This window comes from Zootoca vivipara, chromosome 1 (genome assembly GCF_963506605.1).
Source record: "Zootoca vivipara chromosome 1, rZooViv1.1, whole genome shotgun sequence".
NCBI lineage: Eukaryota > Metazoa > Chordata > Lepidosauria > Squamata > Lacertidae > Zootoca > Zootoca vivipara.
This window is the reverse complement of record NC_083276.1, coordinates 13,713,257-13,735,344: the sequence shown is the minus strand read 5'-3', so window position 1 is coordinate 13,735,344 and position 22,088 is coordinate 13,713,257. Positions and strand designations below refer to the sequence as shown.

The 22,088-nt window shown below is 45.7% G+C and overlaps 1 protein-coding gene across 1 annotated transcript in view; it reads left to right on the top strand.

The window, feature by feature from the left end:
• Window positions 1–22,088, top strand: part of TRMT61A (tRNA methyltransferase 61A) — a 59,391-nt gene that overhangs the window by 16,246 nt on the left and 21,057 nt on the right. Inside the window, exon 3 of the mRNA XM_035105243.2 lies at window positions 12,154–12,420. Within this exon, the coding sequence (XP_034961134.2) occupies window positions 12,154–12,420 (267 nt within the window). The remainder of the gene's footprint in view (window positions 1–12,153; window positions 12,421–22,088) is intronic.

The following is a 22,088-nucleotide window of genomic DNA, read 5'->3' as shown; positions in this document are numbered from 1 at the left end:
CAGCCTAGCAAGGGTCTGGGTGTTCTTCCTGTCGCTTAGGAGCCTGGCATGCCAACGGCAGAGTGAAGGGTGTTAGCTCTGGGATTTGGGGACACACTTTTCACCGTATCATCCCATAGCTTTTGGGACTTGGCCGGGTATGGGGCAGAGAGTCGATGAATAACTGGCATGCACATAGAATAATGGCCTGGGTATAATTGGGAGCAGCAGTCAGTGGCAGAACTCGAGGAAGGGAATTCTTTGCACGGAAGCAAATTCATAAACTGCTCACATTATTATGAAATTTCAGAGCAGCGTGCGGAAAGCCCAGCAGTAAATTATGCACTGAAAACAGCACAGTTGAAATTCACGGTGCGGTTGCAAAAGATGGTTGGTGGACTAGAGCTAAAAACCACAGACTTGACATGAGCCACAGTGTGATGCAGCAGCTAAAAAAGCCAATGCAATTCTGGGCTGCATCAATAGGAGTATAGCATCTAGATCAAGGGAAGTAATAGTACCACTGTATTCTGCTCTGGTCAGACCTCACCTGGAGTACTGTGTCCAGTTCTGGGCACCACAGTTCAAGAAGGATACTGACAAGCTGGAACGTGTCCAGAGGAGGGCAACCAAAATGGTCAAAAGCCTGGAAACGATGCCTTATGAGGAACGGCTTAGGGAGCTGGGTATGTTTAGCCTGGGGAAGAGAAGGTTAAGGGGTGATATGATAGCCATGTTCAAATATATGAAAGGATGTCATATGGAGGAAGGAGAAGGATTGTTTTCTGCTGCTCCAGAGAAGTGGACACAGAGCAATGGATTAAAACTTCAAGAAAGAAGATTCCAGCTAAACATTAGGAAGAACTTCCTGACAGTAAGAGCTGTTCGGCAGTGGAATTTGCTACCAAGGAGTGTGGTGGAGTCTCCTTCTTTGGAGGTCTTTAAGCAGAGGCTTGACAGCCATATGTCAAGAATGCTTTGATGGTGTTTCCTGCTTGGCAGGGGGTTGGACTGGATGGCCCTCGTGGTCTCTTCCAACTCTATGATTCTATGATTCTATGAAATGCTTGGATAAATAAAACGGTCTTAAGCACATCTCTGAAATAGGAGGGGGGCAGACAGTGCCTGGCCCAGGGAGCTTTGTGGATGAAGTTCACCTTTGGCAGCTTTCTACTCACCCAGGCCTTTTAAACAACTTGCCTTTTGTAGCCTGGGCGCCTCTCAGAATTCGAATTGCGTTTTCATTTTTTAACAACAACAACAACAATTTGTTGTTTTTGTGGCTGGATAGCTCAGTTGGTTAGAGCCTGGTGCTGATACAGCCAAGATTGAGGGTTCGATTCCTGTAAGGGTCAGGTGAATATTCCTGCTTTGCAGGGTTAGGGTTTCCCAAACTTGGGTCTGCCATTTGTTTTGGGACTATGATTCCCATCATCCCTGACCACTGGTCCTACTAGCTAGAGGTGATGGGAGTTGTAGTCCAAAAACAGCAATAGCCCCAAGTTTGAGAAACCCTGGGCTAGATGGTCCTCAAGGTCCCTTCCAACTCTCTGTTCTTTTTCCAGGCGGGGTTGCTATTTTGCCTTGTGAGCCTGCTATAGAACTTTTCCTGCGGAGCTGCAACCTAAATGCAGGACATTAAATAATGAATAAGGCGTTTGAGTATCATTACCTCTTCGTTGCAGAGAGGGCAGACCTGAGAGTGACTTGACTCTTCTCGGGCCCTCGAATGAGTTCATGGGAGAGGTGAGCTTTGAACCAAGGAGTTTCTGTTTCACATTATATTCTTCCTCCGTCTCTACCAGGCAGGATGTTACACAAGGAGGATTGGCTCATGGCGACCTCTATCCAGTCTAACTGGCTCAGAGTAGACCCATTAAACTCATTAATCGTGCCTGATTTCAGTTCACTGATTTCAGCATGTCTGCTCTGAATGAGACTAAGTTGGATTAAGATCTGTGACTCCCAAGACTGTTGAGGTTAGTTTGACACCACATGGGAGTTGTAGGCCAAAACATCTGGAGGGCCGCAGTTTGGGGATGCCTGCCTCAGACCAAGCACCTCCCTGGCAACAACAACAACAACAACAACAACAACAACAACAACAACAACAACAACAATAAATAATAGTAGTCCCGCTTGGACTACTGCAATGCACTCTACGTGGGGCTACCTTTGAAGGTGACCCGGAAACTGCAATTAATCCAGAATGCGGCAGCCAGACTGGTGACTGGGAGTGGCCGCCGGGACCATATAACACCAGTACTGAGAGACCTACATTGGCTCCCAGTACGTTTCCGAGCACAATTCAAAGTGTTGGTGCTGACCTTTAAAGCCCTAAACGGCCTTGGTCCAGTATACCTGAAGGAGCGTCTCCACCCCCATCATTCAGCCCGGACACTGGGGTCCAGCGCCGAGGGCCTTCTGGTAGTTCCCTCACTGTGAGAAGCAAAGCTACAGGGAACCAGGCAGAGGGCCTTCTCTGTAGTGGCACCCGCCCTCGCATCAGAGGTCAGAGAGATAAACAACTACCTGACATTTAGAAAATACCTAATGGCAAGTTTTTAATCTGTGATATTTTAATGTGTGTTGGAAGCCGCCCAGAGTGGCGGGGGGGGGGGGGAGACCCGGCCAGATGGGCGGGGTATAAATAATAAATTATTATTATTATTATTATTATTATTAATGTTAAAAGTTAGCCATTTGCTGTCTTTTCTGCGACACTCAAAATCACCTGTCTGAGGTACCCACTGCCTAATGGTAGACCTAGCCCTGGTCTGTCCCAGGGATCTCGTAACTGCTGCTCCTGAGCTTGTAAGAATGTGAATCTTAGAGTTGGAAGGGACCACGAGGGTCATCTAATCCAACCCTGTGCAATGTTGAAATATTTTGCCGAACGTGGGGATTAAACCCACAGCCCTGAGATTAAGAGTCTCATACTCTACCGACTGAGCTGTTCCATCTCTTAAGGAGGCAAAAGTCTAGGGCACCTCGTATTCCCATCCAAGTACTAGCCAGACCTGACCCTGCTTAGATCAAGCAGGTTCAGGATAGTATGGTCTCTCTCTTTAGAGATGGAAGCAGGTTGCAACTGTGAGGCCTAGCCTGATGGCACATTCGGGACAGTATTATTCCGCTAGCTGGTGGGTGCCGTGTGCGAGACAGGCTGGCTTTGTGTAGCCCTCATGCCAAGCCTCGTTATCTCTGGTGCCTTTCAGGAATACTAATTCATACACGGTTGTGCACTTCAGATATTTTGTTCTCATAACAACGGGAACATTGGCAGGAACAATGGCAGATCTTGGGAGGCAGAACTGTCTGAAAACGCCTGCCAGAAAAAGAGCATTAGTGGCCTAAGTAGAGGAACTATGGGGTTGCATTCTGCATTCTCCGCATAGCAATTAGCAGCTAAGAACAATGTGGGCGTGAAGCCCACACACGGCCTCAAGTGCTTTCATGTGGCTTCCAGACTTTTCCCATGCTCTCCATGAGCCTTGAGAGTTTCGCTCCATTGCTGCTGCTGCTGCTTTTTTCTCTTCGGGGCAAGTTCCTAGTCCTCATGAGGACAAAGAACCAGAAGGAGCAGTGAAATTCAAATGTGTTATGCTTGAAGATCCTACAATAACAAAGGCCATTTCATGCTTTCTCTCTCTCTGTCGGTCTCTCTCTCTCTTGCGATTAACTGTGCAAGGGGACATTTTTGCTCCAGCAAGTATATCTGGACCAAGGAGATGAGAAACCATTTCTGCAGCATGCCTTTTCTAGGCTGGTTTTAACAGGTCATGAATTGTGTTATTTTTATTATGTATTTTGTGTTGTTATATTGTGTAACCGCCCTCAGACCTTCAGGTATAGGGTGGTACAAATTGAATGAATGAATGAATGAATGAATGAATGAATTGTGGTAATTTGTTAATGGGCGGTTTTGTTGTTGGTTGTACCTGATTGCTGTATTTTTGTTGTCCGTTGCCCCAAACCTGCAGTTTTACCTCAGGACTTCTTATTTTTTTCTCTTAGGGAGTTTCTCTGAGGCCATTGTTTCCCCCGCAATTAAGGAGGGCTACGTGATTCCTCTCTCTGCCTTTCCTAACAGATAATTTTAAAAAAATGGAAGTTGACTTTACAAATACATGCAAGGCTTGGTTAACCCATCTGCCCTGAGGCAGATGGGCTGTTCAGACCGACATGTGTCCCCCATCTTCATCACCTGCCACCCCACCCCCCATGTTGAGGGGATGAGGAGACGTTCACCTGCCAGCTTTGTGCACACAAACACACACACACGGCCTTGCATTTGGCAGAAGTGTGAGAGGCGTCTCCTAGGTACCTTTCCCCCTCAATACGGGAGAGTGTCAATTTGAGCATCCTTAATATTCGGTACCATAAACTTCCCTAGCAGATATCCACTCACCTTGTCTAAAGCAGTGTTTCCCAACCTTGTGCCTCCAGCTGTTTTCGGACTACAATTCCCATCATTCCTGACCACTGGTCTTGCTAGCTAGGGATGATGGGAGTTGTAGTCCCAAAACATCTGGAGGCACAAGGTTGGGAAACACTGGTCTAAAGAACCTCCACAGATTGAGGAGGGCGGATAGGTTCATATCCCTCTTAACTGGCTTATAGCAGCCATCCAATGGTTTATTAAGAATATATGATCTGCGTTGAACTGCTTGCCTAGCCATTGCCTGCTTGAAGCGCCACCAAGTTGTTCTTTTTCTTATTTCGGATCAAAACTGGTTTGGGGAGTAAAAAAACCCATCAAATTATGCCTCAATAAATGGCAAGATAGAAACAGGGCAGATACTGTATGGATTGTGGCTAATGTCATGTATACGCAGCTTCTGAAACCAGCGGTGGGAGCGCCTAGAATGTGGAGTAAATGCAGAGTGTGTACATAGAAAATTTACCTCACAGCTTGCCTTACCTTGTATGTCCCAACCAATATCATCTGGGGGGAGCACTATTAGTGGTCCCCCCCTTGGACCAGAAGCACAACTCATGCCAGCAAGGAGCTGTGCCTCAAGTGCAGTGGGCCTGCGGAACTCCTTCCCACAAGAAATCAGTCAGGCACTGTCCCTGCTAAGCATCAGGCACCAGGTTAAAACTGTTTTATTCCAAGAGGCCTTTTGCGCCGTTTCTGCTACCCTGATGCTTTAACCTTTGATGTTGAAATTGTGTTCTGAATTTTACACATTGCGTGTGTATGTGTGCTTTTTTAATTGTAAGTTGCTTCGGGGCCCTGATCGTGACTTGCGGGATATATATTTTTAAAATATGAATAAACGACGCTTTGCAGAGGCACTACGTCTATCAATGATTAGCTTTCATAGTAATAATAATAATAATAATTAATAATTAATAATAATAATTTATTATTTATACCCCGCCCATCTGGCTGGGTTTCCCCAGCCACTCTGGGCGGCTTCCAACAGAAAAATGAAATAAAATAATCTATTAAACATGTTAAGAAGCATGGGGGAGAGGACAGAGCCCTGAGGCACCCCACAAGTGAGAGCCCAGGGGTCTGAGCACTCATCCCCGACCACCACTTTCTGAACACGGTCCAGGAGGAAGGAGCGGAACCACTGTATGACAGTGCCCCCAGCTCCCAACCCCTCTAGACGGTCCAGAAGGATGTTATGGTTGATGGTGTCAAAAGCCGCTGAGAGATCCAGCAGAACTAGGAAACAACTCTCACCTTTGTCCCTAGCCCGCTGGAGATCATCGACCAGTGCGATCAAGGCAGTTTCCGTCCCATGATGAGGACTGAATCCTGACTGGAAGGGATGCAAATGGTTACCTTCATAGGTAAATGGAGCATCCCTAGTCTGAAGCAGTTTATCTCTGAGTGCAAGATACTGGGCACAGGCAGCAGGGCAGGGCTGTTGTGAGCTTCCCAGATGCTTCCAGCTGGTTGCAGAACTAGCCAGACCCTTGAGTTGAATCAGTAGGGCTCCTACAACATTCTTAGCTGCAGTCCTTTCCCCAAGCGAAATATATTTTCAAGTACATTTGGGTGTCGATTGAGCAAATTCCCTCCCTCTCTACCGCAGGGGGTGTTGCCTTGTTGATAAGCTCCACCATTCTTCCTGCCATTAAACAGCAACCACCACCAAATAGCGTCAGATTCCAGGCTTGGCATAAACAGGGCTTGCAATGAATCCCAAGAGCCCAGGCGCTAAGCCAAAGCCAACTTTAATGGGGGGGGGGCAGGTTTCCTAGAAAGGGAAGGAGAACAGTCTTCTTCCCTGGTGGTTCAGGAGCAGGTTTTTAAAAGCCAGATAATTAAAAATGTAGAAGCAGAGTGGGAAACGAGAGCCAAGCTGCCCCCTTTGCTTCTCCCCACCCCTGCTGTGTTGACGTACCTTCTGTTTGCTTCTGGAGATGAATGGGGGAGGGACCTGGGGCGAGGGCAACGGTTAACCCTCTGGGGAGCAGAAATAATTACACTCCCTGGCATGCCCCAAATTCCCCAGTCCTGGCAAGAGGCTTCATGCAGCTGTTGTCACGCTAAGCAATCGATGGGCAGGCTTGTTTGCCTGCGTAATTTAGCATGGGGCTTGCGGTTCCCCCAGAAGTAAATAAAGATGCTTGGAGGGTGGGGGCATTGTGCTGTGGAGCACAGCAAGGCTCTCTTAAGAGCTCTTGCCAAGGGAGGAAGTGGGCTTGGGAGATAGGATCATGGAAAAGGGAGAGTTGGACGGGACCTCGAGGGTCATCGAGTCCAACTCTACAATGCAATAACCTCAGCAGGTGGCCATCCAACCTCTGTTTGAAAACCTCCAAGGAAAGAGAGTCTACAACCTCCCAAGGGAGACTGTTCTTACTGTCAGAAAGTTAAAAAAAATCCTTCCAGTAGCACCTTATAGACCAACTAAGTTTGTATGGAAGTGAGAGCTGGACCGTAAAGAAGGCTGATTGCCGAAGAATTGATGCTTTTGAAGTTTGGTGCTGGAGGAGACTCTTGAGAGTCCCATCATGGACCGCAAGAAGATCAAACCTATCCATTCTGAAGGAAATCAGCCCCGAGTGCTCACTGGAAGGACAGACCCTGAAGCTGAGGCTACAATACTTGGACACAGAATTGACCTGCGCCTCCATGGACAGCTGTTAGTCCAGAATGACTCCCAGGCTGCGCACCTGGTCCTTCAGGTCCCAGGAAGCTGAGGACCCTCCTCATGAGAGGAGAAGACTCCCTGGAAAAGACCCTGATGTTGGGAAAGATTGAGGGTACAAGGAGAAGGGGACGACAGAGGATGAGATGGTTGGACAGTGTTCTCGAAGCTACCAACATGAGTTTGACCAAACTGTGGGAAGCAGTGGAAGACAGGAGTGCCTGGCTTGCTCTGGTCCATGGGGTCACGAAGAGTCGGACACGACTGAACGACTAAACAATAACAAAGGTTTGTCATTGGTATGAGCTTTTGTGTGCATGCACACTTCTTCAGATACTTCTTCAGAAGTGTGCATACACACAAAAGCTCATACCAATGACAAACTTAGTTGGTCTCTAAGGTGCTACCGGAAGGATTTTTTTTATTTTGTTTTGACTATGGCAGACCAACATGGCTAGCTACCTGTAACTAGAACTATCAGAAAGTTGTTCCTGGTGTTCAGTTGGAATCTCCTTTTTTGTAACTTGAAGCCATGGTTCAGGTAGGTAGCCGTGTTGGTCTGACGCAGTCGAAATAAATAAATAAATTTTCCAGTAACACCTTAGAAACCAACACTGTATGTTAGTTCTGGGTATAAGCTTTCATGTGCATGCACAGACTTCTGTGAAACAGAAGTCACCAGACCCATATATATACAGCGGGAGGGTGGGGTGGGGTTTTTCTCAGGAGGGTAGTAGGAGACAGGTGATTGACTCAATGGGTATGATAAACCTGTTGATGACTGTTAAGGACTGCATGCACACAAAAGCTTATACCCAGAACTAACATACAGTGTTGGTTTCTAAGGTGCTACTGGACATTTTATTTATTTATTTGAAGCCATGAGTTTGGGTCCTAGCCTCCGGAGCAGGGGTGGTGTGGGGAAACGAGCATGCTATAATTCCAAGAGACTCGCGGCCAACTAGAAACCCCTGTTTGGAATACAAAACTTAAGTATGGAAGAAGCTGCATAATGAGTCCGCGTTTGCACCTTGCATTTCAAGCACTGCGATAGCACTTCGAACAGTCATGGCTTCCCTCAAAGAATCATGGGAAGATAGTTTGTAGAGGGTGGTGAGAATTGTTAGGCGACCCCCTTTTCCCCCTCCCTGAGCTACATTTCCCAGGTTTCCTTGTGAAGAGGAACTGATTGTTAAGCTACTCTGGGAACCGTAGCTGCTGCAGAGAGGAGGCCTGGCTGGCATTCGGACCAAGAGCATGGCCTGCTGCAACATTTTCACAGAGGGGAGGGCTGTGGCTACTAGCCATGAAGACTTTTGTGGCTATGCTCCTGTCTCCTCTGTCGCAGGCAGTATGGAACCAGGCAGAGGGCCTTCTCGGTAGTGGCACCCGCCCTGTGGAACACCCTCCCACCAGATGTCAAAGAGAAAAACATCTGCCAGACTTTTAGAAGACATCTGAAGGCAGCCCTGTTTAGGGAAGCTTTTAATGTTTAACAGACTATTGTATTTTAATATTTTGTTGGAAGCCTCCCAGAGTGGCTGTGTATAAATAATAATGTTTGTTGTTGTTGTTTAGTCGTTTAGTCGTGTCCGACTCTTCGTGACCCCATGGACCATAGCACGCCAAGCACTCCTGTCTTGCACTGCCTCCCGCAGTTTGGTCAAACTCATGTTCGTAGCTTCGAGAACACTGTCCAACCATCTTGTCCTCTGACGTCCCCTTCTCCTAGTGCCCTCAATCTTTCCCAACATCAGGGTCTTTTCCAGGGAGTCTTCTCTTCTCATGAGGTGGCCAAAGTATTGGAGCCTCAGCTTCACGATCTGTCCTTCCAGGGAGCACTCAGGGCTGATTTCCTTAAGAATGGATAGGTTTGATCTTCTTGCAGTCCATGGGACTCTCAAGAGTCTCCTCCAGCACCATAATTCAAAAGCATCGATTCTTCGGCGATCAGCCTTCTTTATGGTCCAGCTCTCACTTCCATACATCACTACTGGGAAAACCATAGCTTTAACTATACGAACCTTTGTCGGCAAGGTGATGCCTCTGCTTTTTAAGATGCTGTCTAGGTTTGTCATTGCTTTTCTCCCAAGAAGCAGGCGTCTTTTAATTTCGTGACTGCTGTCACCATCTGCAGTGATCAAGGAGCCCAAGAAAGTAAAATCTCTCACTGCCTCCATTTCTTCCCCTTCTATTTGCCAGGAGGTGATGGGACCAGTGGCCATGATCTTGGTTTTTTTGATGTTGAGCTTCAGACCGTATTTTGCGCTCTCCTCTTTCACCCTCATTAAAAGGTTCTTTAATTCCTCCTCGCTTTCTGCCATCAAGGTTGTGTCATCTGCATATCTGAGGTATAAATAATAATAATAATAAATAAATAATAATAATGCCTCTGAATGTAAGTATCTATTGCACTCATGCACTAGACATCTGGTTGGCCTCCGTGAGAACAGGATGCTGGGCTGATCCTGCAGAACACTTCTTACATTCCTATTTTGTTGCAGGTTTTCCTTGTATATGCTGCAAGTAAGAAGATTTCAGTATTCACGGCGTACAGTGAGTTATGCATATACATAAACGTATAAATTCACACTGACGCATAAAAAAACAAATAGTGGGAAAGTGAAAAAGAGAGCATAAACATTTTGCCCTGTATTCAAACAGCATGGTGTGTTTTTTTTAATAGAAAACATTCTTTTGCGTTCAACTGGCTGTTCCGCTGCAGGATACCTAACAACTACTTCCGTGTTTCTCTTTATTAACAGTGCCTTGTTTAAGAAATTTTAAACTTGGGGAATTTAACTAAATCGTATCCCATATCTTAAACAACTATCCGCTTTCAATGGTTCTGTCTGCCACTTCCAGCAATTTGCAAAGATTATTCATGCTGCAATTAACAGACAAAAGCGCACATTCTTTACTCGGCCGTCAGTACAATTTTTCATTTACTTAAGATTCTAAAACATCTGTTGCCACAAGTAGCTCAAACGTCATGATTTAGCCTACAATCCAGGTGTGGGGAACCTCTAGCCCTCCAGATGTTACCACTGCCATCTTCCCCCGATCTTGGCTATGCACCTTCCTTTGAAGAGTGGGGCGGGCACAGCTAATTATAGCACTGTGCAGGGAACAAGAGTTTCTGAGCAACTCTCAGCTCCTTGAACAAACTGCAGCACCCAGGATTCCTAGGGGAAAGCCCCTAGGATAGCTCAGTTGGTAGAGCATGAGACTCTTAACCTCAGGGTTGTGGGTTCGAGCCCCACGTTGGGCAAAAGATTCCTGCATTGCAAGCTATCTTTTTGGACCAGATGAGCTTTGTGGCCCCTTCCAATACTACAATTCTGTGATTCAAGTGGGCCACTAACTCTTCTACCAAAGCCGTTTCAGATCGCTTCCTTTTGCTGCGTCTGACGTTCTAGCGAACATTGTTTGTGGAACTGTTGATTCCCATGGCTGTTGCATCTGTTAGAAGTGAATCTGGATATTGCCCGGTAGATACTGGGAAATAGATATTGGTCATAATATATAGACGTGGAAGCATGCGAGCGATTGTGGAATCTGGATATAAAATTTACAGCATGTTATGGTCTGAGAGAATTATATAAAAATGTTATATCGATGGTATCTTACACTGAGTAAATTGACAAAAAAGTATAAATCTAAAATAAGTGTTGGAAATGTAAAGAGAAAGAAGGTTCTTTTATCGTATGTGGTGGTCTTGTAGTAAGGTTAAAGCTTACTGGGAAATTATATATAATAAAATGAAAAGGATGTTTAAAATAACCTTCGTAAAAAAACAAAACCCAGAAGCTTTTTCTTTGGGAATTATAGGGACAGAGCTACCTAAAATGTATAGAAATTTATTCATGTATGCTACTACAGTCATGACTAAACGACTAAACAACAACAATGCTACTACAGCAGCAATAATGCTACTTGCTCAAAAGTGGAAAGAAGCAGAAGTCCCAGCAAAGGAAGAATGGATACAAAAACTTGTGGAATATGCAGAAATGGCGAAACTTACCGGAAGAATAAGAAATCAAGATAACAAACTTTTTTATATAAAAGAATGGAAATGGTTTATTGAATGTTTACAGATAAATTGTAAACAGATAAGAACATTGGTGGGATTATGGTACCGTAATAACCTGCAGTTTCATAAGAGTATATATTTAAAGAAGATGAATAAACGAGCATACAGTGGTACCTTGACTTACGAACGACCCGACAACCAAATTTTTCGACTTACGAATGGGGCAAATGGCCGCGCGTTTACGATTTTTTTGACATCCGAATGGAAACTGCGGCGGTTTTAGATAGGGTTTTTTCAACTTATGAATTTTTAGATGGGGTTGCTTAGACTTACGAATTTTTCCGTTTCCAATGCATTCCTATGGGAAACTGCATTTCCAATGGGGCTTTTCGACTTACGAATTTTTCGACCTATGAAGGTGCCTTCGGAACGGATTAAATTCGTAAGTCGAGGCACCACTGTATTAAGTTAATTTGGATGTGCAGAAGTTATTGAAAATAAATTCAAGGAACCGCAGAAAGAGGGGGAAGGAAGTAAATTTTTGAAATGTCAAAATGATTGTAAAATTAGTGAAAAAGCGAACCTGGATACGGTGCACAGTACATGACTAGGTCTTCAAGATCTTGCTGCAAATTCTCCTTTCATCTCTGTTCACTTACTATCTTCCAAACATACAAATTCCCTGCAAGCAAAAGTCTTGTTAGCTGCTGTGTAACAGAAGGCGACCTCCCACTAGGCAGATGGGGCAGACACAGCCTCTTAGCTCTGTGCTTTTCTCCCCATTAGCAAAGTAGATGATCAGAATCCTCTACCGTGGATGAAATAAAATTGGCCAGATCCCTAGTCGTGGGGCAGTGTGGAATAGTGGTTAGATGGTGGGTTTAGGAGCAGGGAGACTCGGTTTTCGAATGCCTCTTTGACCATGAACCCTTGCTAGATCCTTTTAACACAAGGGCATAAAGAGGGAATGCTTCTCTCGTAAGAAATGCTTTCTCAAAGGCTGCAATTCCTTCCCCTCCCTTCTAGGTACTGGAAGTGGCTCCTTGTCTCATGCAATCATCAGGACAATTGCCCCAACAGGGCACCTGTATACAGTGGAGTTCCACCAGCAGAGAGCTGAGAAAGCCATCGAGGAGTTTGAAGAGCACAAGGTGGGCCATTTGGTGACGGTGAAGAACCAAGATGTCTGCAAGAGCGGCTTTGGCGTCACTCACCTTGCAGACGCAGTCTTCCTGGACATTCCGTCGCCGTGGGAAGCCATAGGGCACGCCAAATCTGCGCTAAAGCATGAAGGTATGTTACCTGTTTTGTGGTTTATCCATCTGGGGTCTTAGATGGGCATGGGAGTAGAGAGCATGTACCAACAGGCCTCCATATTCCTCACTTGAAGAGAATCTAAAATGATATTATTTGACTACAGTATAAGATGTTAGCATGTGAAATACAGATTTTATTATGCGATCACGGACCAGCTATGCACTATGAATGGGCTCACTTTTTAAATAAAAAAACCCCCAACCTTGAAACGTGATGCAAATGCAAAATCATTTTGGGAAGTTTTACAATTCTGGGGGAAATGCGGTTGACTGAAAGTAGGCAGTGGCTAGGGAAGGGATTGGGGCCACCGCCTCTGTTTGGTCAAGGAAAATAAGGGTAGTGACTAGGGCTGGGTGATACCTGGTTTTCAGTATCGTGATATACCAGCCGAACATGTCAATATAACAATATATAACAATGTCTGAAATAAGAATGGAGCTATGGAGAGGCAAACAGTAGGACTGGGCAATACAGTGGTACCTTGGTTTAAGAACAGATTAGTTTATGAACAACTTGGATTAAGAACGCTGCACACCCTGAAGTAGGTGTTTTGGTTTGTGAACTTTGCCTTGGAATAAGAACATGTTCCGCTTCCTGTTGAGTGTGTTCCATTTGTAAATTGAGTCCCCCGCTGCTTTGGGAAAGCACGCCTTGGTTTACGAACACTTTGGTTTAAGAACGGACTTCTGGAACGGATTAAGTTCGTTAACCAAGGTACTGCTGTATCTGGTTTTCAACGCTAACTAAACTTTTTAATATACTGATATATCACAATGCCTGAAATATGGATGGAGCTATGTAGAGGCATTGGTTTCACGGTTTTTCCTGCATTGTGAATTTTGCATAGCGCACGCACACACCATGATCCTCAATATATTTCCAGGTCAAAAATTATGAATCTGATATCACAATATGGACTTCAAACTGGTTTTGGATGATATATCGAGATATACTGAGGTCCAGCTCCAAGGGCCTTCTGGCGGTTCGCTCACTGCGAGAAGCGAAGTTACAGGGAACCAGGCAGAGGGCCTTCTCTGTAGTGGCACCCGCCCTGTGGAACACCCTCCCATCAGATGTCAAAGAAGTAAACAACTACCAGACTTTTAGGAGACATCTGAAGGCAGCCCTGTTTAGGGAAGCTTTTAATATCTGAAGGACTATTGTATTTTAATATTTTGTTGGAAGCCGCCCAGAGTGGCTGGGGAAACCCAGCCAGATGGACGGGGTATAAATAGTAAATCATCATCATCATCATCATCATCATCATCATCATCACTATTATTATTGTATCACCCAGCCCTAGTAGTGACCTGTGAGTTGTAGCATTTTTGTCCTTTTGTTCCTGCCAAGGAATTGCAGGTGTGTTCCTTTTCCTGCCACAATAACTTAGGTGGGTGAAAGTCTAAGAGAGAGAGCAATGGGTAGTGTTCGAAACTCCCATTGTTCTAGGCACATTTTGCAACAGGGAATTTCATTAGCGCGAGCCGTTTTTGAACTCTGGGCACAGATTTCAGATGGGGGGGGGGTAGACAGGGGAAAGATAATGCATGCAAAGCTCTGTGAACACTTGAAAGTGATCTATACCTGCTCAGTTTTTTTATTTTATGTTATTGCCAGGCTGTGCATGGAGCAAAAATGGCAGAATAATAATAATTATTATTTCCTGCTTCTGTCTGTATTTCTGCAAGGAATATTGTTGCTGTGTGAACTGGGCTCCTGACCTTTAAGCTCTGCAGCCCTTGCCTTGAAATGCTCGGCTTGTTGCTAAGATCCATTTAGATCTTTTTACTTAAAAAGCAATTAAAAATAAGAGCTTCAGGTTTTGCATCAAGTGGCAGAGATCTGAAAGGAGAAAAACAACTTTTCTCCCACTGTTTTCCCCTCCCCCCCTTTGATTCCACAGTAATTGGCATGTGAATAATATAAAAAGCTCTTGAACTTCTAGCTGAGCTGCGAGTGAGTGGGAAGGCATAGTAACATAGCTTGATGAAAGTAAATGCTCTGTGACATTTTGATGGGTGTGTGTGTGTGTGTGTGTAATATAGATTTTTTTTAAAAAAAAAATTCCTGCTAATGACCGTGGTGGTTGAATGAAAGATTGGGAAAGCCATCTCTTAGGGCTTTGAGTCAGGAACAGCACACATTTCATATTCTTGGGGGCTGAGTCACTCGTCTGCAGTTATCCCTTGATGACAGCACCATCAAGGGATGGAGGGGGGCTTTCTTGGACTTGAGAAAGTTTAGGGCCTCGGGATGTCTTTATCCAGCCCTGCTTCAAATGTAATAGGATGGAACCAAGAGTTGCGATCAGAAGGGGAAATATCTGCAAATGAGGAACACGTAGCCCTCTAAAAATTGTTGAGCTCCAACTCTCTTCAACCCCAGCCAGCAAGAACAATGATTGGGGAAGTGTTAGAAGCTCAGGTATATAAGCTAGGGGCCCAATGGCTCCTTAAACTAGGGTTATAGTCGCCGTAACGAAATGTCTAGCTGCCGTTTGGGGGCCAGACGGCTCAAAAGTTGTGGGGGTTTTTTTGTGTTTTTTTTTGGTTCCTGAAATTCATTCTGATTGGGTAGATAAAATATGACGGATAGAATTCTACAGGATGTGTTGTTAGTGTGTGAAAACAGGCAAGAGCCAAGGATACCCGGGCACACACCTCCTGATGGTAGAGACGTCAGGCGCTATCCTGGCCCCCGGTCATCTTCACTTGGTTGCCAGTGGTCGATAGCTACTGGCGAATTTTGAACACTGAGTTCAAGAAGGGTGGGAGATGTAGCTCGAAAGCATTTCAAGGCGGACCCGCAGCTCCCAGCCCTGCTGTAAGAAGGAGGTCCTATAGAAATTACTCTGCTTCTGTTTCTGCATATATATTTTTCTCATGCCCCTAGCACGAAGTCTAACATCGCCCTGCAGTTTGCTGGAGATTCCTTTTGTATGCTGAAGGGCAGAGCATGTTTGGATCCAAACGGGGTCTTCTTAGTGTGGTTGGATTCCAACTCCAGCTACCTTGATCAAGTGCAAAGGCCATAGGTTATGGACATGGGGGGGTGAACTGGGGCTTCCTTTCCCAGAGGAGAATTGATTGCTCCGTGCCAAATTGGAAACAGGGATTTAGCACTATCAAAGGCTTCAGATTCAACCCACATTATACATGATTAAAGCATTGCTTCGAGCTTAGCAGGCTCCTAAGCTGCCGTCCTGTACTTGCTTACCTAGGAGCAAGCCCCATTGAACTCAACAAGGCTTATTTTTGGGTAGACACGCACAGGACTGCACTTCTATGATTCTATGATTCTGGAGACCATCTTTGGGCATTCTCAACTCGCAATCACTTCTGTTCCCACGGCACAGCATCGCCTCTGCTCGTGAACTGGAGACTTGTAAATTGCATTGACCTTATATCTGGAATAAATTTAGGCAAAAAAGGCAATGTGGCAAGATGCCAGAAGAACATTCCCATAGTCCCATGGGTGTTGCTGTTAAAGCTCAGTCAGGGTTCCAGTTCAAGTCAAATGCCAACATTTTCAGTTATGCGTGCACAAAATGCTTGCAGAATCATGGCTGTTGTGTTCCACTGTATAAACAACTCAAACCACCAACAGTTTGGGGTGATGCTACGGTATTTCCCCCTCCACCTTTGCCCTCGAAAAGATGATGGTGTCAGGATTTGTGCCTGTCGTCATCAAGACCCAAAAAATTCCATTGGAAGGGTTTCAAGCACTTACAAGAATACAGGAAGCAAACTTGCATTGGGCCAGCCCATTTGCCTACCTAGAATCATAGAGTTGGAAGAGACCGCAAGGGCCATCCAGTCCAACCCCCTGCCAAGCAGGAAACACCATCAAAGCATTCTTGACATATGCCTGTCAAGCCTCTGCTTAAAGACCTCCAAAGAAGGAGACTCCATCACACTCCTTGGTAGCAAATTCCACTGCCGAACAGCTCTTACTGTCAGGAAGTTCTTCCTAATGTTTAGGTGGAATCTTCTTTCTTGTAGTTTGAATCCATTGATCCGTGTCCGCTTCTCTGGAGCAGCAGAAAACAATCTTTCTCCCTCCTCCATATGACTATCCTTTCACATATTTGAACATGGCTATCATATCACCCCTTAACCTTCTCTTCTCCAGGCTAAACATACCCAGCTCCCTAAGCCGTTCCTCATGAGGCATCGTTTCCAGGCCTTTGACCATTTTGGTTGCCCTCCTCTGGACATGTTCCAGTTTGTCAGTATCCTTCTTGAACTGTGGTGCCCAGAACTGGACCCAGTACTCCAGGTGAGGTCTGACCAGAGCAGAATACAGTGGTACTACCGTATTACTTCCCTAGATCTAGATGCTATACTCCTGTTGATGCAGCCCAGAATTGCATTGGCTTTTTTAGCTGCTGCATCACACTGCTGACTCATGTCAAGTTTGTGGTCTACCAAGACTCCTAAATCCTTTTCACATGTACTGCTCTCAAGCCAGGTGTCACCCATCCTGTATTTGTGCCTTTCATTTTTTCTGCCCAAGTGTAGTACCTTACATTTCTCCTTGTTAAAATTCATCTTGTTTGCTTTGGCCCAGTTGTCTAATCTGTTAAGGTCATTCTGAAGTGTGATCCTGTCCTCTGGGGTATTAGCCACCGCTCCCAATTTGGTGTCATCTGCAAACTTGCTCAGGATGCCCTGAAGCCCATGTGTAGAGAGGTGGTCCCCAGATGCATCTGGCCCCCAAGTCATGCAGGGCTTAATATCAGCATCTTGAGTTGGGCTCAGTAATATTTGAAGCTGGGTATGTTGTTCCTTTTCTGTTGCCAAGTGGGCAAACAATTAATCCATGCACCCTTGCCTTAGCCTGACGTTCTACTCTGCCGGCCGTAAAGCTTATCTGATTTCTCAGATCAGCAAGCCGCACTGTACTTAATTATTTTAGGGTGAATAATTCAGTAGCATTTCCAAGGCTAGCTGTTTTCTGCTGGTTCTCTGGGAATTCCCTGCTGTGTGTCTGGGAACTTGAGCTTCCCAGCATAGGAGCTAGCAATGTGTTCAGCAGCGATGAGTGAAGTGAAAATACATCATGGGCGAAAATGGAAGTAGGAGGTTGTGGATTTCATAGATGGCCCCAACACACACACACACACACACACACACACACACACCTACCTTTTTGCCCATAATTCAAGCCTAGGGTACCTTCCCATGTATTTAAACCATCATATGCAGGCAAGGAGTGTGCTTACCAACTCTAAAATAACAGGCAGCTTGTCATCGTCCTTTTAGCCTGTCTGCCTCCTCCCCCCCTCCCCCAGAGATGAGATAACATTTTATTTGAAAAGTGGGTGTTAATTTTTAATGTTAAACATTCCATAAATCCCCGTTAACAAGAGGAGAGGGAGCCTTTTCTGCCCTTGCTTGACTCACTCCCTGATCTCTGAATAGTTGCAGTTCATTATTTTAATAGCCTTGAGGGTTAATGGTCTGTTAAGCATCCATCCATTGCTGCTGCTCCTCCTTCCCTGGGTTTGTGCCTTTCGAAGGTCCTTATTCGAAGGTCCTTATTCGTTGCTCGGTGAGGTGTAGCATGCTGGGACCAGCCTTGCGGCTGTGTACCTTTTGGCCAGGGCTTCCTGCTACTGTCACTGTGGGCTTCCTGACAGCAGCAGTTCTTGCTTTCAAAAGCGGCTGCACTGCAGATCTCCCTTCATCTTCTAAACCTGTCCTGCCTCTCGCCTCTCCCCACCCAACCCTTTCCTTTGCAGCACCTTTGCAGCCCTTCCTTGTGTGCCTCCGCTACGTGAGGTCCGGAGGGTGGTAACACAAGAACAGGACATATCTGTGGTGGCTCCCCGTTTTGTGGAATGCTCTCCCCAGGGAGACTCGCCTGGCACCTTCATTGCATATCTTTAGGCGAAAACCTACCTCTCCTCTCAGGCCTTTGGCGAATTAAATAATCTTTGGCCTTTTAAACTTGAGGCGGGGGGTATTGTTTTTGTTTCTTGCTATTTTTCCTTGTGTTTTTATATTGTCAACAGCCCTGTGATCCTCGGATGTCTAGAAATTTAATAAATACAAAATAAAGAGGAGGCTCACTCCAGTTCAGCTGTGTCGATGAAGATGCACAAACTTTTTCTTTCATTAATTCTGATGCGCTTCGCGGTAGGACATGTTCAGGTGCTCAGTCAGTGACAGTTCCCGATTTCTAATGCACTCATACTCCCACAAACTAAATGGGATGTTGAATTGGAAGATTGTTTGTGATACCAGGGCAGGGGCTCTTTCATCCCCAGGAAGACAATAGTGGGATTGTCTAGTGAACGCTGTTTACAGTTCCATACTGTGTTTACATTAAGTGCAGGATTGATCTGAAGTTCCTGAGTGGTGGGAATTTGTCCGTTCCCCTTCCCGGAACTGACAGTTTCATTAAGTACTGTATTTCGGGGTTTTGTTGTTGAAAAGTATTTCCCATTATCTCAATGAGCCTTGCAAGATACCCTGCTGGGTAGCTCAGCACTATCGCCCCTTCTTTGCAAACTGTTTAAAAAGTTTTTAACACATCTTCTAAATTCTTTCTAATGTAAAATATACGTTTTAGATTGTCCCCGAGGAAGGAAAACTCCCCCCCAAAAAAAACAAATTAAGCTTTTTCCAAAACACATTGTTTGACATTTACTACAGTAACCCTTTCGCAAGTCCTGGTAGAGCATCTGCTTGGCATGCAGAAGGTCGCATGTTGACCCCCAGTATATCCAGGTAGAACTGGAAGAGACCACAGTCTGGAAACTGGGGAGCTGCTGCTCATCAATGTAGCCATGCTCACAGGTGAATTTAGGGCAGTGTGAGTGATTCTACTGCACCGGATGCTTAGCCTGGGGGTGCTGCAGGACGCTGCAACTATGACATAGTGAATTGGGCAGAACGCAAGGCGAGAGGCGGGGGCGCTGAATTCTAACCTCGCACAGGGCACCACTGCAATTGGAAAGACCAAAGTCTACCCCTGCCATACTGACAGCGGTCTGACTCCAGCTTCCTGTGTTCCACATGGAGATCATAGAATTGTAGAGTTGGAAGGGACCCCCAAGGGCCATCTAGTCCAACCCCCCTGCAATGCAGGAATCCTGCCTGCAACCGTACCTGGGTGGGCTCGAACCGCCAACTTTCTGGTTAACAGCCAAATACACTGAACCATTGTGCCACTCTATTTTGGTTTCTTTTATCTTGTGCCTCCTGTTGTTGTTGTTGTTGTTGTTGTTAAGGCTGATGCGAAACCATCTAGAAAGCTGCATGGCCTGATCCAGAAACTCTCTTATGTTTCCATCTGTCTCCCATGCTAGACTTCGAAGCAAGCTGCAGTGACCGCAATATGTCGGTGTCCCACTTGTAGGGCTTCCTCCTGCCACTGCTGCGGACGACTGTTTCTTATATTTCCCTTTCTCTGTCTCTTTATAAATAATTCCTCCTCCCCACCCTAAAATGTTTGGGGAACTTTTTCTTTTTAAAAAAAGAAAGACAGAACATCAGGCTTCCAACAGAAACCCCTCCTTAATCCTGTGCTGGAGAAGCCCAGATGATGTGCTTAGAATAAGCTGTGTGGCATTTCATTTGCATAACGTTCCCGACTGCAGCATTTAAACTCCCGAATAATTAGGAAGAGCTGGGCACGGATGAGGAAGCGGAGGGAGAGGGGATGAATAAATAAATGGCCGAGGATGGAGAGCTCTAGACAGCGAGGGACCAGCGGGCAGCACTTCTGTAGCTTTGCTGCAAGATTTAATCCAAATCTAATTTTCATATCCTTCCCATTCCTCTCTGGAAGCAGTCATTCTGTAAGGGGGAGAGGGCTATAGATTGCCAATAAAGAATTATCAGTGCTCTCATCCACAGTTTGCTGGATTCTTTTTCCTTTTGGGGGGTGAGGGGCTAGAAGGGATCCGAGGGTCATCTAGTCCAACCCCCTGCAATGCAGGAATCTCAGCTAAAGCATCCACAACAGATGGCCATCCAATCTCTGCTTAAAAACCTCCTAGGAAGGAGGGTCTACCACCTCTCGTGGGAGTCTGTTCCACTGCTGAACAGCTCTTACTGTCAGAAAGTTTCCCCAAATGTTTAGTTGGAATCTCCTTTCTTGTAACTTGAAGCCATTGGTTTGAGTCCTACCCTCTAGAGCAGGAGAAAACAAGCTTTCTCCATCTTCCATGTGACAGCCCTTCAGATATTTGAAGACGGCAATCATATCTCCTCTCAGTTTCCTCTTCTCCAGGCTATACATACCCAGCTCCTTCGACCGTTCCTCATAAGGCTTGTTTTCCGGACCCTTGGTCATCTTGGTTGCCCTCCTCTGCACATGTTCCAGCTTGTCAACATCCTTCTTAAATTGTGGTGCCTAGAATTGCGCTCATTATTCCAGCTGTGGTCTGACCAAAGCAGAATAGAGCGGTACTATGATTTACACTGACTTGCAACAGCTTCCCAGTATTTCAGACGGGGTTCTCTCCAAGACTTACCTGGAGATGAAAGGGATTGAGCCTGGGGGAACCATCTGCATGAACGTGAAGATGAGAACATCAGAAGATCTCTGCTGGATCTGGCCCCTGGGCCCATCTAGTCCAGCATCCTGTTCTGTCATATAGAGGAGGGTGAAAGGTTGTTTTCTGCTGCTCCAGAGAAGCGGTCATGGAGCAATGGATTCAAACTACAAGAAAGAAGATTCCACCTAAACATTAGGAAGAACTTCCTGACAGTAAGAGCTGTTCAACAGTGGAATTTGCTGCCAAGAAGTGTGGTGGAGACCTTCTTTGGAGGTCTTTAAGCAGAGGCTTGACAGGCATATGTCAAGAATGCTTTGATGGTGTTTCCTGCTTGGCAGGGGGTTGGACTGGATGGCCCTTGTGGTCTCTTCCAACTCTATGATTTTATGATTCTATGATTCTTGCAGTGGTCAACTAGCTGCCTCTGCATACAAACCAGATGCTCTGTCACTGAGCTCTGGCCCTTCTATAGATATTCCACATCCCACCCAAGAAACCCCCAGTGAGCACTAGAAGATGATGATGATGATGATGATGATGATCATATTTCATTAAAGTTGAGATGATTAGAAGAGCAAATGTGGCGCTAGTCAGGTTTGAGACCTGACATGCACAGAATCTTGTATTCTTTCCTTCCAGCCAAAGTAACCTTGCTTCATGGGTGATGCTCCGATTTGTCAGTGTCCCCTCCCCTCCCCTTGTAATGGATTCAGTGCATTCTCCCATCTTTCCTTGGGAGAGCTAAACCCTCTGATTTCCCTTGTCAGCGAAACATCCGTTTGCCCACGTGCCTGCTCTCTTAAAGGACGTTCTGTCCCCCTGTTTGCAAAGGCAATGTTTTTTAGTGTGCTAGTAAGCATTGAGCAAGTGCCAAAAGAAAGGGATGCTGCCGTCTGATGTTGCTGCGCACACCCCCACTCAAACCATCAGTGCCTCCCACCACCAAGATAATGGCAATTTCCTGCTGTTGTTGTGACGCAGCCGTGGTATCGCAGCACCGCGACAAATGCATTTCTAAAAATACAGAAGTTTAAATGGTGTGGCGTTGCTTCTACGGTTTCTTTTTGGTGCCTGAAATTGTTAGGAAGACTTTAATTTCCCAGGAAGGGTGGTGAGGACCGTTTCTGATGTTCAG